The following is a 15,996-nucleotide window of genomic DNA, read 5'->3' as shown; positions in this document are numbered from 1 at the left end:
AGTACTTGAATCAATTCCATGACAGGTACGCTTTCTGTGCAGCTATATAATTAATAGGTCTATTTATAGTAAGATACTATATCACAGAAATCTAGATAGTAAGTCCTATCATCACTGTACTGCAGTATATTTGTATATTTTTCATAATCTAAATTTATAATGCAAAATCAATGAAAGACTTTCATTTAATTCCTTGCTTAAATTAAACATTCTGATTTGATGTAGGTACATACTTCTTATGGCTTTGAATATGGAAAATACCTTTTCTTCAATAGCACGTCAAATACTGAAGAGGTAATAAACGTAATTTTGAGCCTCAGAAAAATTAATTTGTTTTCTTATATGCATATTTGCACATGCACAGAATTACGCTTAAAGGAGCACTTTAGAAGTTCATGTCAATGCGGAGGATATTAGGGATCCCAGTGATATCAAACATTTTAAGTACAGATAATACTTCTGTAACTAAATCTATAATATAATATGTCTAAAGTCACATGTAATATATACTCGTATTTAAGAAGCAATATTGGAACCTCCAAAGTTTTATCACTAACTTCAACAGAGCCAGGCTATCACCCAAAAGATTTCCTTGCTCTGCGTTCCCTGCAAAACTCTGAAATTATTAGTTTTTAACTGCTAAACTTGCCAGAGTTTCATTATTTTATAATTTGCTACTTTTACCATCTCTGCTAAACCATTTGCGTTATTGTTGAAAGGCAAATTCATGCCTTAGGAGATCTTTCTTAGAATTAAGATTCAAGATTTTTAGATCATTCAAGATTTCTTTTAATTGTTGGAGAAGGAAAAAGGAATGTTACAGGGAGCACGAGTGCCTTTTGTTTCTTTTTTTATTTCTTTGTTTGTTTGATTTTAAACTTATCCAGTCTTCTCTCACTTGGGGAATACCACACTAGACACTTCCGTATTCTTCCCATTTTACATTTTAAATATTCTAGTCCCTAAAACAAACAATACGTTACAGGGATTTTTAGCCCTGCCCAGGCAAGCTGATCTGTATGGTGTATGCAAAGGTCAGCTTGTCAGGAAACATTTACCATGGCCATCTGCACGCCTGCAGATACTGACAGGCACAATCACTACATCCAGGACAATGTACCCTGGGTTATTCAAAGGGCCAGATTTGTTTGTCTTGTGGTGAAGTCCATTATGCTAAGAATACTTTCCAATCTGTGATGAACCCTCATTGCGCTGCACTCATACCATCTATATCCAACACACTGCGAGCTGCTCAGAAAGGTGAGATATATTGATACAGCAGTTTGCTAAATTAAAAATTTACTCCAGAGTCAGCAAGAAACATTTCCTGAGATATTCTGTAAAACTTCAAAAGGCAGATGAAGTAAAGCAAAGTATACGTTCATGTTTTCTGCATTTGTGATTGGAGGCATCATTCTCATCATGAAACTTGCAGAAGTAGTGTCCTCTTTAATAAAGAAAAATTCTGTCTAGACAAGCAGGAAAGTTAAAACTACACCTGCTTTGAAAGGACAGCTTAAAACCAGGCTTTTCTAAGTTAACATCATAAACATGATACAGCAGTAGATTTTGTTCTCACTTGATTGAGGTACATGTAAATGTGACTTGTAAAAGGCTGTGATGCTATTTCACTATATAACATTTACGCATTATTTTATGGTTAAAATCAACAAATCAGAATAGAAATCTTTTCATTTATACTGTGTTTTCTTAATTATGCCAGTGTCCACTCTACAATTGTTCTCTGTCCACTAGCGGAGAAATAAGAAGTTGCCATTGCCAAATGAAGTCAAGCACCAACATTTACCATACTGTTGTCTTCCTTCTTGTGCCACTTACACACCTTCTGAATAGCAGCACAGGAGGAAAGCAGCCTTCAAAGAAGTGCTGCAGCCTCTCTGTCTGCACACATACATGTGCAAATAAGCGGACAGCGTGGAGCCGGAGCCAGAGCCAGGAGACTGTACTGACAGCTCCATAAGCAGGTCCCTTCTTCCTTGAATCCAGGCAGCAGTAAAAAAGTCAGAGCATCTTTCCACTTCTGCACCAGGAAAGTCACGTTAGCAGACATATCGTATGATCAGCATGGATTATGCAATACCAGTGTTGTCCTTAGTTTATGATATGATTTTATTTTGGTCCAGGTGTCCTGGTTTACTGCAAGCTTCCCTTGTCACTCTATGAAAGTTATTCAAATTCCCATGACTTTGACAGGACTTAGGTGCCTACAAGGCACCTCCAGGGAGATCTAGGAGGCTTTTTACTTCTCTGACAGCTTCTTTGTGTCACCTCTGGCTTAGGAGTTTGCAGGGATAATGACATCAAAGACTCTAAGACTATGAGAGCAAAATAAAGACTTTAGTATTACAAGATGAAGTGATGCTGTATTATGTCAATAATAATGAGACAGTTCTTGAGCTGGCACTTTCATTTGTAGATTTCCCAACCAAGATTAAAAAACTGTGAGGGCATTGCTTAGGACCATGAGACTGAACCTTAGGAGGCAAAGAAAAACAGGCAAAGAAGATCAGGATGCTTTTCTCGTACATTTCTGCTAAACACAAGGAGGAGGAAACAATTTTCCCCTCTACTTCTACTCTTTTCCATGTAGTAAAGGCTTGCCAGAATTTACTTCTATAGGTGATAGTGCTCTCCACAAACACCAGATGTCATGGGTTAAGGAAACAAACATAGGTGATGGTGGCAGGTGGGAGGGGGATTGAAGGGTTAAGGAGGGGAAAGAGCTATGGGAAAATACGGTGGGGTTTGGTTTGGTTTGGTTTGTTTTCCAGGAGGTTACATGGAAACAGAGGCAGCAGCTCAGGAATCTCTGGGATTAGGCAAACTTGGAACCCAAGCAGAAAAGGACCGAAGACTAAAGAAAAAGTGAGTAGCTTTTTCATGTGACTTTCATTGGCTCAAACTTGATTCAAATGTCAGGTTTTGTGTTGGTTTTACGCAGATATGTAATGAGAAGCAAGACCATCTACTACGGCAGTTTACCACTTAGCGTGTTTTTTTCCAGTGTAAAAGTTTTTAAAGCTGCATACAATATATAGGGGAAAATATTTAGAGTCTGACAATTGTACAACAGTGTTTCATTTGTGAAAGAACATAGGTTTATGAGAAAGAGGCATTTTCTATTTCACATTGTCATTAATTCTGTTTCATTTGCCTTCCGTGCAATTCTTAAAAAATAGGCAGGCATTTAATGACTCACTAGATAGATTTTTCAGAAGGGGAAAAAAGATTTTTTTGCATTATCTATTGAACACATGATTATTTCTGTCTACAGAAGTCAAAGGCTCCCCATAAACCCTAGCAGCTTCACTTTCTTTTTGCCTGTCAGCAAATGGCAACCTAGTTTTTTGTTCGCATACATTACATAATAATTTAATGCTGTCTGTGGTGCACCTCCTTGTAAAACCAGTACACTGACTCATAGCAGCTGCCAGGAGCTAAGAAGAACTATTAAAATAAAGCTACAAACACAAAAGAAACCTCTTGGCAGCATCACAGTTCCAGTGTAATTAGAGGGTGTCAGAGAAAAAAGATGGTGCTTAAAAATGACTTTGTAAATTCATTCTGTAAACAAACAGGTTTATTCTTCATCCATAACCATTAACTTTAGTGCTATTATTTGGATTCTGAAAGCCTCATTTTTAAAATTTGTAGGGTTTTCAGGTTTCTTTCAGTCTTTTAATGTTCCTTTGCAAAGTTTCAAGATAATTTGCAATTCTAATCCAAAGAATCTAGGGATAATGTTTCAGCTTCTCTTTAAATTTATATGTAGAATATTTTTAATCACTACTTTCATATCAAGCTCCTGATGAAATATAACTTTAAATGTACACATCCATGTAATGTACAAATATGTGTTCCATTTAAATCAGCCTCAATTTAGCAATTAAAGATAGAGAAGCAGTCATTGTGCTAGCTGAGAGAGAAGAAACATTTTAAATTCAATTAAGAAACTCACAATAACATTCACAGGGATATTGCAGTTGATGAGTCTTGTCCCTGTATTGTCTATACATTTTTATCACTTATTAGTCATTTAGAAATATATGGATGTAAAGAGTATATTACTATGTGTTTTTATTAAATCTAGAAAGCATCTTTGAGACCGTCATTACCATTCGTAAAGAATATAATTGAATTTTCAGCAACCTTTTTTTTGCAGTCCCTATTTATCTTCCAGCTCTGAGGATTGAACATACCACAGTATTGAAATACCTTTGAAGGGACAAATGTGTTCACTTAGTTCACTTTCTCGTATGTTAGTTCCTTAAACTGGATAAAATAACATAAGACTTGACACATACTACTGCATACATGACATGACTACTTCATATATGACAGTGGCTACAAAGTTTTGGGTCTGGAAATAGTAGGTGTACAGGTAATCTGTTATTAGAGTTCTGTCTAATCTCACACAGTTAGACTTTTCCATGCTTTCTGCTTTTCAAGTCTTTCCTTTATTTCTCCTGTGTCTGTCTATCCCTGGTTCTTTATGGATTAGATATAATCAAAATGTTCTATGGTGGAAGGAAAGAAATCTTTCCTTTGTGGCTATGACTATTCATCTAGTCTAAACTGTATACTATTTATCTTAAGTATATGTTATATACCTATGTCATGAAGATTTTTAATTTTTTCCCCCATTCCTTTAGATTTGTCTGCCTTCATGATTTCTCACATTGGAATCCTTACGACTGTTTTTAAGATTCCTCTTAAGTTACTATCAGAGAAAGGTTAACATACGTTGCTAGTTCATATATATATTATATAGTTGTAGAGGAACTGTAATATGGGAAAAACGTAATGTTTGTGTTAGAGATAATTCAGTAGAATCTCATGTATATGATAGTCATTAGGGTGCCAAGCAATCAATAGGGTTTAATAGAATTAACATTTCCTTGTAAAAAATGCAGTTAGGTATTTGCATGTTTTACCTTGGCAAGTACTAAGTTGAAACAGTCCAGAAAGTTATTTAAATGAAAAGTTTGTCCCAGTAGGTCAGATTCTTTTTTGCCAACACTTAACAATGCATAACTCCCTCTGGAGGTAGAGCCTTCAAATACATACAGTAGCTGCAAGATTACTGATCTGGGTAGTGCAAATGAGAATGCTATTCAGTGTAACATTAAGGATGATAGTAATGTGTATGAGGTCTTTATAAGAGGTATTAAGAGAAGCCTGAGAATCATTTGCTGTTTCGTGATGTAGCAGCAAGATTTAGGTCCAAGTGTTTGATTCCTTTTTTCTGCTAAACAGGCCCTGCAGAGACAGGGAACAGAGAGACCAGAGCTTGCTTTATGCTAGCTTTGTCACTTCCTTAGGAAAAAAAAAAACAAACACAAGACTGTGATCCCAGAGCCAATGCCCTTTTCTATAAAGCAGGAATAATACCATATACTGAGCTTGTGTTTCTCTCTTACACATGTAAGTCAAGTGAAATGGCTTTCAGCCCTGTTAACAGCTCAGTGAACTTCTTTCAGTTCAATGGTAGTTCTGGTGGAGGAAAGCAAGGATTCTCCCCTTGACATGAAACGAGAGGTCTGATTCATCACTGTGGTCAACACATTCTCACAGTACTCATTACCCACGCCAGAGTTTGCAATTAGCTTTGAGTTAGTAAATTAAAATTGGATAGAAGTTATTACAAAAGAACAAATTCCTGTTAAAATGTCATCCATGATATTTCTTTCAGTTGAAGTAATCTCTTCAGTGAAAAATACCTTAAAATGCTAAAATTCTAATTTTGCATTTTCTAACATATTCAACTTCATCAGTAATTCAGCAAGGATGCCCCTACCCCAGGGATGAAGAAGCACGATGTTTCAAATTGTCAGCTGCTGCAGCCAGTAGGAGCTAATGGTCCACCAGGTGTCCTGGCCACCTGCTCCCTGAGTGGCAAGCACGTGCATTGACCCTGCTCTGGCCTCATGGAGTTAGAAACACACTGCAGCGTGTTATACTATTTTAGCACAATTTACATGCATAGAATAGATTACTGAATAATACATTTCACTCTGAAAAGTTTCATGAGAGAATATGATAATTCTGGAGACCAATTCTCTCTCTGGTGGTTATAGTGTCATTAATCTAAATTTCAAAGTTTTTCTGCTTCTTGCTTAGAAGATGCTATTTAGATGTAAAATTTCTTTCAGTTTCAATTGACTACTTAGGCATCGTTAAAATGTAATTAGCAGTTTGTCTCAATGATATGCCAGACACTTATAAACCTCAAACAAGAGTCTCTATTCATCCAACATTTGGTTATTACAGTAGATTTATTAGGAACAAGTCTTTCTCTTAAGGCATCAAAGAAAAATTAAGGAAGCTGTGTAGAATTTTTTAATTATACCCAACATGTTCCTAAAATCATCTGAAAAGATGAACTTAAGTTGCCTGAATCATCCATAGATGTTTACTCTCAGACATTAAATATAGGACAGGTCTAGTTAATATTAAAACTTTTTAAGTCTTACTATTTGTAAATTGAGCATGCAGTCCTAGAAAACAAAAAATGAATGTCAGGGGTATTTAGAATGTTTAGGGTGTTATTCCATTATTTGGTGAAAATAAGTGATGTTGGGGTGTGATAAAGAATAATGCACTGCATCTTTATTGTAAACTAGCCTTTATATTCCACTTCACTTGTTCTATACAAAAGCTGTTAATATTTTGTATATAATGTCTTCTGTCTTTTGTCTGACTCTCAGAGCCTGTTTGCCTAACAAGTAACTTCTTCAAGAAAACTCAGAGTTTAGGACTAAAAGCATTAATGGCGCTGATACCCTCTATGTCACCATTACATTCATTTGAATGCCCTAATGATTCAAATAATTTGCACTCATCTAAATAATAAATTTTATTTGGTTAAGATATACTTTCCAGAAGGCACCCATCACTGAAATGAGGAATGGAGCTTTTCTCTTAGTACTTTTTTTCTAGTGAGTAATCAGTCTCCCCGTGAAAAATGGTTACCTAATTTCCCCTGTGAAAAATGGTTACCTAATTTTCAATTCTGAATTTTGTAGGTGCTTCCTCCATGACTGTGTACACACTATCCCAGCTGTTCATAAGATCATCCTTCATGGGTGTTTTTGCACCAAATAATATGATGGTGCACAATAACTTGGCCTTGGCGTTCACTCAGGGTTGTCATGGTAGCCCAAGCTGGGACCAGCATAGGAAGTTTCAGGTCAGTCCAGTTTCTATCTCAACTCATAAAGGTTCGCGGAGGGTTCAGTTACACGCATAGTGTCCTCTGGGACAGCAGAAGTTGATCAGCGTGTGTCCCACAAGACAATTCATACCTCAGAAAAAGAGTAGATAACACTGTGCCTAAAATCAAATAATCTGTACCCCCCTTAAAAACACATATCCCTACTGACCTTATCTCAGGTAGCAAATTAAGGGACTTAACAGAAGTTCTGTAAATGTTTTACTGTCCTTTTCACTAAAATACCATATGATGGTATTTTTACCATTATAAAAATCTTCTTTAACAATTAACTCAGCCAAACTTGAAATATTATCAACAAATGGAGCCATGTTTGCTTCCCTTTTTGCTATAACTGTATTCTCCTTGTCCACAGTTTTGCTCAGGAGTGATGTCAAATCGTCCTTACCTAAAGCCTCACTAGTGGCAAAGACAGCTCTAGAGAGTCTTGCTTTGTCTTTCAAAGTGCAGTATAGCTCTGAATGCCAGTAACATATATCCTTTTCAAATGCAATGTTTGATTTGATCTGCAACAATATGCAATGTTGCAGCAAGTAAGTATCTGCCTGAAGAAGGAAGCATGCTGAAGACAGATAAGACATATTTGTCTTCTACGTTGCATAAAAGTATGTAATGGCTGGTCCTAATCACTGATACTTCACAGAATGTGTTTATTTCATCCTCTGCAAGGCACCAACATAAGGCAAGGTTTGAGAGACATTTAAGCCACATGGAGGTGGATTTGAGCTTATGCATGCTGCTAGTACAGTTTGAGATTGGCCTATGCCACCGCTTCCTCAGCAATCCCAAATACAAATTATCTCCATGAAAAAGAATTTACATGCAAGTCAGCTAGTCTGGATCATACTGACAGGATTCCAGCCCAGAAGCTGATGAATTCCCCAGTTTATTAATACGAGCATTTGAGTAACGATCATTACTTACCGCATAGCCGATGAAATAACTGCACTGTGTCATAATGCTATCACTCCTAGTCATCTGGCAGCATTAGGATGAGTCAAAAGCAGAACTTTAGCTTCACTTTTTTCTTCAATTTTGTTTGATTTGACTCTGGACAAGAATCTATTAATTCCACATTTCCAAAACAAGCTTAAGGTGTGAGGTTTATATTTTCCAAGGAAAATCAAAGTAAACCATTCTTTCCTATGAACCTGTTTTGGGGAGATTTACCCCACAGGTACAGGTTTTTGTTTGCCAGATATAGCAAGTAGTCTTCAAGTGGCTTGCAGAAAAGCCTTGATATGCCAGGACACGTACATATGCTTACATACATGAATGAAGACTTGTAAAATCAAGACCTAAGTAATTCTCATATGTAAAATTACAGTGTAAAAAAAATTCTTAGTATTCATAGCCTTATAATTAACCTTGCAGAGAGAATTGCAATGCTGTTAAGTCTCAGCTGACTACAGTGATGTACATATTAAACAGCAGTAACTTCCATATGAACAGAAGAGCATGTTGTATTGACTCTTCTTCCTTTCTACCTAGAAAAAACAGAATGATAAATGTTGATAAGTTCCTTTGATAAATTTGACAGATTCCTAATAATGCTTCAGTCCTTTTCTTTTGTTGGTTTTCATTTGTATATATCCTTCAAAAATTGGGAGATGATAGAGAGAAGTCACAAAAAATAGGCCTCATGTTGTGGTAGTCCACATTTAAATAAAATCAGTAAAAGAAAACAGAACACTGGGACTTCCATTTTTACAGCAAATCTAAGTTTTAGATCCCTGTCAACAGGCTACTTGAAAAAATGTCTAGGTAGACCTTTTTGTGGAATAAGGGTTTGAAATGCTGTAGTTATTTGGTTGCTTTTGAATCCACACAATGCCCCTTTAATTAGGTTTTATGTGTGCAACTGCAATTAGAATTTGACATAGTGTATTTGTGACTACAAATAATCTGTCCTCTGCAGTATACAAATAGCTGTTTCTAATGATTTTCTTAATTGCACATATTTTGAAAAAATGAATCCAATTGGATTAATTAAGGTCTCTTTCTGTGCCATCCATCTCATGTTCCTGTATACTTAATGCTTATTAAACACCATTATATCCTAAACGTACCTGATTTATTTTTTTACAGTAGCTCTTAAGAATACGATGCCTTTTTTCCCCTATCTTTTATTTACTGAATCTTTAAGAAAATTCAAGTTTTGCATTTAATTTCTTCCCTTCCTACCTCATCTATGAGAAACTAATGTAGTTAGTTGTTGTTAGTAGCTTTCAGACTGATCTTTAGTTCTTCCTCCCTTTCCAGCAAACAATACTGTGTTCAGTAGCTATTATTTTCTATTTTCTCATTCCAGTGGAGGAAGGAGAGGTATGCAGTGTTCTGATAGGCAGTTTAGGATTGTCTGCTATGTCCACCATGGTTTTCTCTTGGCTGGATCGGTGTCTAATCCTTGAGACATACATACAGATGAATTTTCTTTTTAAACTTAATTCCTTTAATAAACATTTTTAACACTTACTGGAAGACCCTTTCAAATCATTACTCAGTCAAAGCTTTTGCAATGTTAAAAATGTATCTTGCTATTACATTAGATGCTTGGAGCCTTTTTAGCATTACAAATGTAAGGATATATTGGTATTTATCTTGCAGAGGATTATTAAACCTTACCCAGATTATTCTGAGGATGAAAAAATTGATACAACATAATTTATTCTATATCTAACTCATATATTTTTAAAAACCTTGTATTTTTAAAATAATATTTTTATCCTTTGCAAGTTTTTTTTATTCTTTTTCTCATAAAAGAAAGGGATATTTGTATGAACAAGTTGCAAGTTTTTAATCAAACAAAAACAGAATAAAGAGCCAGTCCATGCCTTCTCTACACATATAGGCCTATCTATTGCAATTTGGGATTTCTGGATAAATATAAGCATCTACCCTCATGCATGCAGCTGTCTCTCTAAATGATGATCTCCAGCAGATGAAAACATTCTGTCAGATTAACTGTAGAATTAGGACTTAAGGGAAGAATGGTTAAAACACAGCAGAGGGAAAAAATTCTATATAAGTTTTAGTTTAATATATGTCTAAGGGAAATCGTTGTGTTCCTTCAATAAAATGGTGATAAAATGGTTGTCTTATGAAAAGGTGAAAGCTAGAATTCAAAGATCCATTTTTTTTCTGCTGTGTTTTATTATTCTACAGACAAGATGCTCAGGAAGTGAAGGAATGTCCCTTGACTGGAATGGCCTTCAGTTCCCATAAGTTATGCCCAAGCGACTGCAAAGTGCCAACTCATTAAACCTGCCAGAAAATTACTCACATTCCAATTCATCCCCCTGTTTATTTCTTTCTACCCATACCCAAAGAAGTATTCAGAGGAAGATGTAAGAAGTGGGAGTTCTCATTCAATAGACTCTGGAAAGTCCAAATTAAAAGCTTTTCCAGCAAAGGTGTTCAAGTCAGTCTTTACAGTTAGCTCAGTAGAAAATGAGCATGGATCATGAATGCATATTCAATTCTAGTGCTACTTCCATAAGATTTGGTAATTGTTTGAATAGTTCTCTAGTCTATTTATATTGCATACCTTCGTTGTCCTTTCCTTCCTTAATTTTCCTTTCTTAAACTTTCTGTGTATAAATTTGTCATTTGTTTCCATCTACTTTTCTGTATCGCATTTTCTCTCCTCTCTCCCAGCTGTTCTGCTGATCCCACACACGTGAAAAAAAAAAGTAAGATCTTGAAATCTGCGCCCTCCTGAACTCACTAAAATGTCTGCAACCTCTTCTTAATTAATCAGAGCACAGGCTTTTCACCCCCAAGTTTTCTACAGCTATATCTACCAAGCATTTCTATATCTCTGTAAATCATTTATTAATAGAAATATAATATTCTGAGATGTCTGGGTTTCATTCAGGCATATAATTTTCTTTTTATGAGGGCAATTAAAGGATGCTGAAGAAAGTTTATTGTTGCCGATGGCATCCTGCTTTCTCCTACAGATACTGTTATCAATTATATTGGCAAGAATAGGTTACCTAGAGGGCAAATCACTCATACCAGCATTGCTACTAATCTAGTGTCAGTATGACTGCTCAAATTAAAATACTGCATGGTATAAATAACCATTAAAAATGTTAGTCACCTATGTACATGATATCTGCATATTTAAAAAAAAAAACCACCACAAAAACCTGAGTCTAGGTCATTTATTATTACTATGAGATATTTTGCTAAAATATTAATAAAGTGCACATAGAAACGTAAACCTTGGTTTGTAGGCCACTCAATTTTACTGTCTCTCTATTGCAATTTGCTTAAAGCCACAGGTTTGGGATTTTCAGGATTTTTGGTGTTACACAAAAATCATAATGAAATTATTCAAATCTGGGCAAAATGCTTTGATTTAGAAATCTATTCCACATTCACTGTGTTTACAGATCTTTGGCACGAATAGGTATTGTAGATGGAAGGTGTGCTGTGCTAAGTGGTACCTAATAAATAGCCAACATCAGTTTAATGAAAATCTCATTTTGACAGATGCATCTGTTCTTCACAAGAACATTTAACTTCTTTAAAGCATTCAAAGACCGGTTAGAAAGATTTCCATAGTTATAATGGTGGTATTATTTTATCTACCATATGATTTTTTTTTTTTTTTATGGACTACTATATGTTCATTAACATTTATGTGCTTTTTTTTCCATTCATCTCTCTCCATCTCATGAAAAGCATATCTGGGTAAGTTAAAACACCATGGCTGCTGAACATATTCATTTTCAGCACCATGTTTATTTTCTATGCTTTATTCTTATTTCTTTTTGTTTTTCTGTGAACCTTATGTAACAAATCCATGCAGAAAATTGACCCAAATGAAAACTTTCAAAGTATTCAAAATAATGGTAAACCTCAAAAGCATACACAAAGTCAGATCAGGACTTACTCCTGCAGGGCTTAACAGAATGGATTAACTACTTGGAGATAACTTCTGTCAATTTTTTTAAATAAACACATTTGGGGAGGTCTAAAGCCCAGAATCACAAAGACATTTAAAAGTTTAAGTCAGTGGAAAAATCATGAGAGTGAAGGCCTAGATTAGCAAATGCTGTTAAGGCACAAATTCTGTTTAATTAAATCACAGAGGACTCAAACTCGTAAACACTCTAGTAATCCAGAGTACACAATTTCTTTTTTCTTGTTTAAGCCCTCATGCAGTGTAGTAGTACAATAATATTTCATTTGTGCATATAATTTTACTATTTTCTTTTTCACCAGTTCATTTTTTTTATGTTTGGGGTTTTTTTAATTGTTAACCTGATATCGAGTTTAAAATCTTCATCTCCTCTTTGATCTATCATACAAATGTTATTTTTTCTTGAATAATTTTTGGAACTTAGGGAGAAAATTTCATCCATTCAAAGCATGTATGAGCTATAACTTTCTAAAGGTGTAAGGATAAAAAAGTCAAAGAGAACAGGGGTTTCCACATTTAGAATTTCCACATTTAGAATATGTGATTATGAAATGGCTTTATAAAAACAGATTTGATAACATCTAATCAACCTGGGTACTCCGGGGGTCTCTAATGTGGTACAGTACATACACGATTGCAAGGCTATGTATTATACAAGTCTGTTTATTTCACAGGTGTTTCATTATTTTTTTATTAGTAGCTCTCTGCAGCTCTACTTTGTTAGCGTCTGTATTAAGCATTCCTGAACATGCTTCACTTAGCTTAGTGTATGTCTTCAGAAAAAAGAATGCTGCCCTTCAGTTTGTGTACTTAAAATGTACATCTATATAGAATAATTACAGCATTGTTAAATCTGCTTTGCTAATCTATGTTATCTGGGATGCTGTTAAATTTAAGGTTATACTTCCTTGGTTTATAGATTTAAAAATTTTATAGATATTATTTATTAGTTGCATCTTGATTTCTGTATTTCAGTCATACTTTCCAAAAACTCCTTAAGGTTGGGTAAAAAACATTTTGTAAAAAATGGAAATTTAATTTTATCCATTGTTTTCAGTCTGACTATTATATCAAGTACCAAAAAGGAGAAAGAATGAGGATTTCAAATTATTTAAAAGCCAGATCACTTAAGTGCCAAAGTTGAAACATGATCTGACCCAGTTTTTAATTAGTGCAGTCTTTAAGATAGATGGACCCTTTCAGATTAAATTAAATCAGCATTATATGGCAAGTCTGCAAGTCTGAGTATCTTTTTTTTTTTTCTACTTCCTACTTTAAAAACATTTGTAGTCTTGCAGAAAATAGATAAAATGTAACTTGTTATTTTTTTATTAGACATTTAATATTATTATTAATTTATACAAATTCAACTACCTTATTTTGTCATACAGTGACCTTAGCTACAGGATTCTGGCCTCTCTTAAATATTTAGCAAATGAAAATAGAAAAGATAAAATCCAAATCCAGCTTAATTCATTAGAAATCCTCTCTCCTGAATTTTGCAGTCTTTGAATGTGAGCATGTTAGCTTTCAAGAGGCAGATGTGTTTAATCTTAACTTGAAATCATAGGATTACTCAGACAAATATAGCATATTTGGTCTATTGTTTCTGTCTATTTCTCTTCTAGAAATCAATCATGTATAATATTTTGTTGTAAACTAAACATTTTAATAGTGGTGATAATAATAATTTTAATTGTGTCAGTAATAATAATAATAATAATCAGAAGATCTGCTGGGTAAACACTTTCAGAAAAATCTCTATGAATAAAGGCCATTTCATAGAATCTAAATTGCCCATTAGCCAAAATTTTTAAATCAATTCTGCTTGTATTTTACAAACATTATTTGGCTCTTGACTTCACCGTGCCTCCTTTTCCATTTATGATTACATTTTAACTAAGAGACATTATAATATGCACAATATAATATCCCTGAGGACTTTTCATGTGAACCCTACTAGAACTATCAAAGTAAATGCTATTATTTGCAAAAATATGAAGGTCTGTGTTGAAACATTGTTCAAGTTTCATCAAGATAGTGTCTGGACTTTGTATACTGCACAGAGTGTTTGCATTATGTGTATCAGAAATCTTAAGCTGTTATTTCTTGTTTGCTTCGGGGGGGGGAGCCTCATCTTCGTAAAGAAAACTGAATGTCATTGAATAACACACTTTAAATCAAGATCTTGTTAACTTCCCACACAAAGTCTATTTAAAGATTATTATTATTTTCAATAAAGTTCATTGAGTTTTATGCAATGAGTTGGTGAGGGCTGCTGATACAGAGCTAGAATTTTCCCAGTGCAGGGGAAGGATATATATGAAATAGAAAATTTGCGGGATAATAACATAGTTTTGCTCTTACCATTTCCCCCTTCCTTTTGCTCCCCTGTACCTCTGCTGTCCAGAGGGATATTGAAGCATTCATAGTCCCCATGGTATGAGACCGTTGTGCTCTCAGCTTAGTAGGTTGATTTGGGCAGTTGTACCTGGCTTTCAGAAGAAAGGTGCTAAAGAAAATGGCCCAGTGTAACAGTATCTTTAGGAAGTAATTTTGGGGAGGATTAAACATCAGAAGTCAGTGCTAGGGAGGCAACCCTGCTTCTCTGACACACAACTCCACAACACAACTTGGCGTGATGTGATTTTTTTTTTCCTGTCTTTGATAAAAGAGTGAAGAGAGCCCACTTTATGAGGCACTCTCTCTAAAACAGACAAATACAAGCATCTTCAAATTTTGGATGAATGCTAAACAGTTGATGTTCATGAAATTTCCTGACTTTGCAAAACCAGGCTCAGGGTAATGATGTATTTTAAATAGCATATTGCAGTTAATTCCATAGTGTCTCCAGGAAGAGGGGTTTATTCTTGAACAGTAATAATGTTATCTTTAAAAATACGGCTTTAATTTGGATTTCATTCCAGTGGTAGTAAGTGGTTTAAAGCGCTATCTGCAAAATAATAGCATTTATAGTAATGCCTAATTAATGTCAATTCTTCCTTATCAGCTTGTTTTCATACATTGCCAAAAAATTAAAGGAGCATGGAAATGATTACATTTTAATTCCCTACCTCTTTACCAATGCAAAGTGGACACATTATAACATGTAGTACTTTTCTGACAAAGTCTTAAGAGGAGAAAATCCCCACATTCCCCTGCAAAGCATCTTCCAAATTAGAGAAACTGTATAATGCTATTCATGATCTCCAAACCCTATCTTTGTAATGAAAGGAAGAGGGAGTGGCGAGCTTTAGGGTATTTGTCTGTTCCTCCTGTGATCAGTTGTATGTTTTTGTAAGGAAAATTGAACTGCAGTCACCAATATTTGGCTTTGGGGACCTTCTGTTTTCAGGAAGCCAGTGACTATCCCACAGGGACAGCAGTACATTCAGGCTGTTCTAAAACATTTGGATTACGTTCCAGAATAGGCAGATCACTAGATTAATTGTTCTGAGGATTTGCACTATTGATCAAAACGATACATGTTTTTTTCTACGTAACACTTTCAACTTATTTTGAAAGAGTGGAGTTTTTTCTATAGTGCTAGTTCGTATCAAAAAACCCCGGAGTTTTCTTTGACTGCCAACTAAAGAATATCTCTCTTAGTCAAAAAAATAGAAATTCTGGGTTCAGTTCTGGTTTAGAAATTGAAGGTTCAGGTTCTGCAGATCTCCTAGTGTGTATTAAAAAGTAGTCAAAGAATACTGTTCAAAAAGTAAAATATAATTTAAATAAACTTTAATATTGGAGAGGTGTTTAGGTGAAACATCTGAGGGAAGGAAGTATAAGTTCTGAAGCATAAAATTCT

The 15,996-nt window shown here is 34.9% G+C and overlaps 1 protein-coding gene across 1 annotated transcript in view; it reads left to right on the top strand.

Moving 5' to 3' along the window:
- PPFIA2 (protein tyrosine phosphatase, receptor type, f polypeptide (PTPRF), interacting protein (liprin), alpha 2) overlaps positions 1 to 15,996 on the top strand; it is a gene marked incomplete at both ends in the record, with an annotated part of 67,001 nt that overhangs the window by 43,296 nt on the left and 7,709 nt on the right. Inside the window, 2 exons of the mRNA XM_009579039.1 lie at positions 2,793 to 2,886; positions 11,945 to 11,953. Coding sequence (XP_009577334.1) covers positions 2,793 to 2,886; positions 11,945 to 11,953 — 103 coding nt within the window. The remainder of the gene's footprint in view (positions 1 to 2,792; positions 2,887 to 11,944; positions 11,954 to 15,996) is intronic.

Source organism: Fulmarus glacialis, unplaced genomic scaffold (genome assembly GCF_000690835.1).
Source record: "Fulmarus glacialis isolate BGI_N327 unplaced genomic scaffold, ASM69083v1 scaffold23605, whole genome shotgun sequence".
Taxonomy (NCBI): Eukaryota; Metazoa; Chordata; class Aves; order Procellariiformes; family Procellariidae; genus Fulmarus; species Fulmarus glacialis.
Note: the sequence above shows the minus strand (reverse complement) of the source record. Positions and strands in the feature narration are given on the sequence as shown.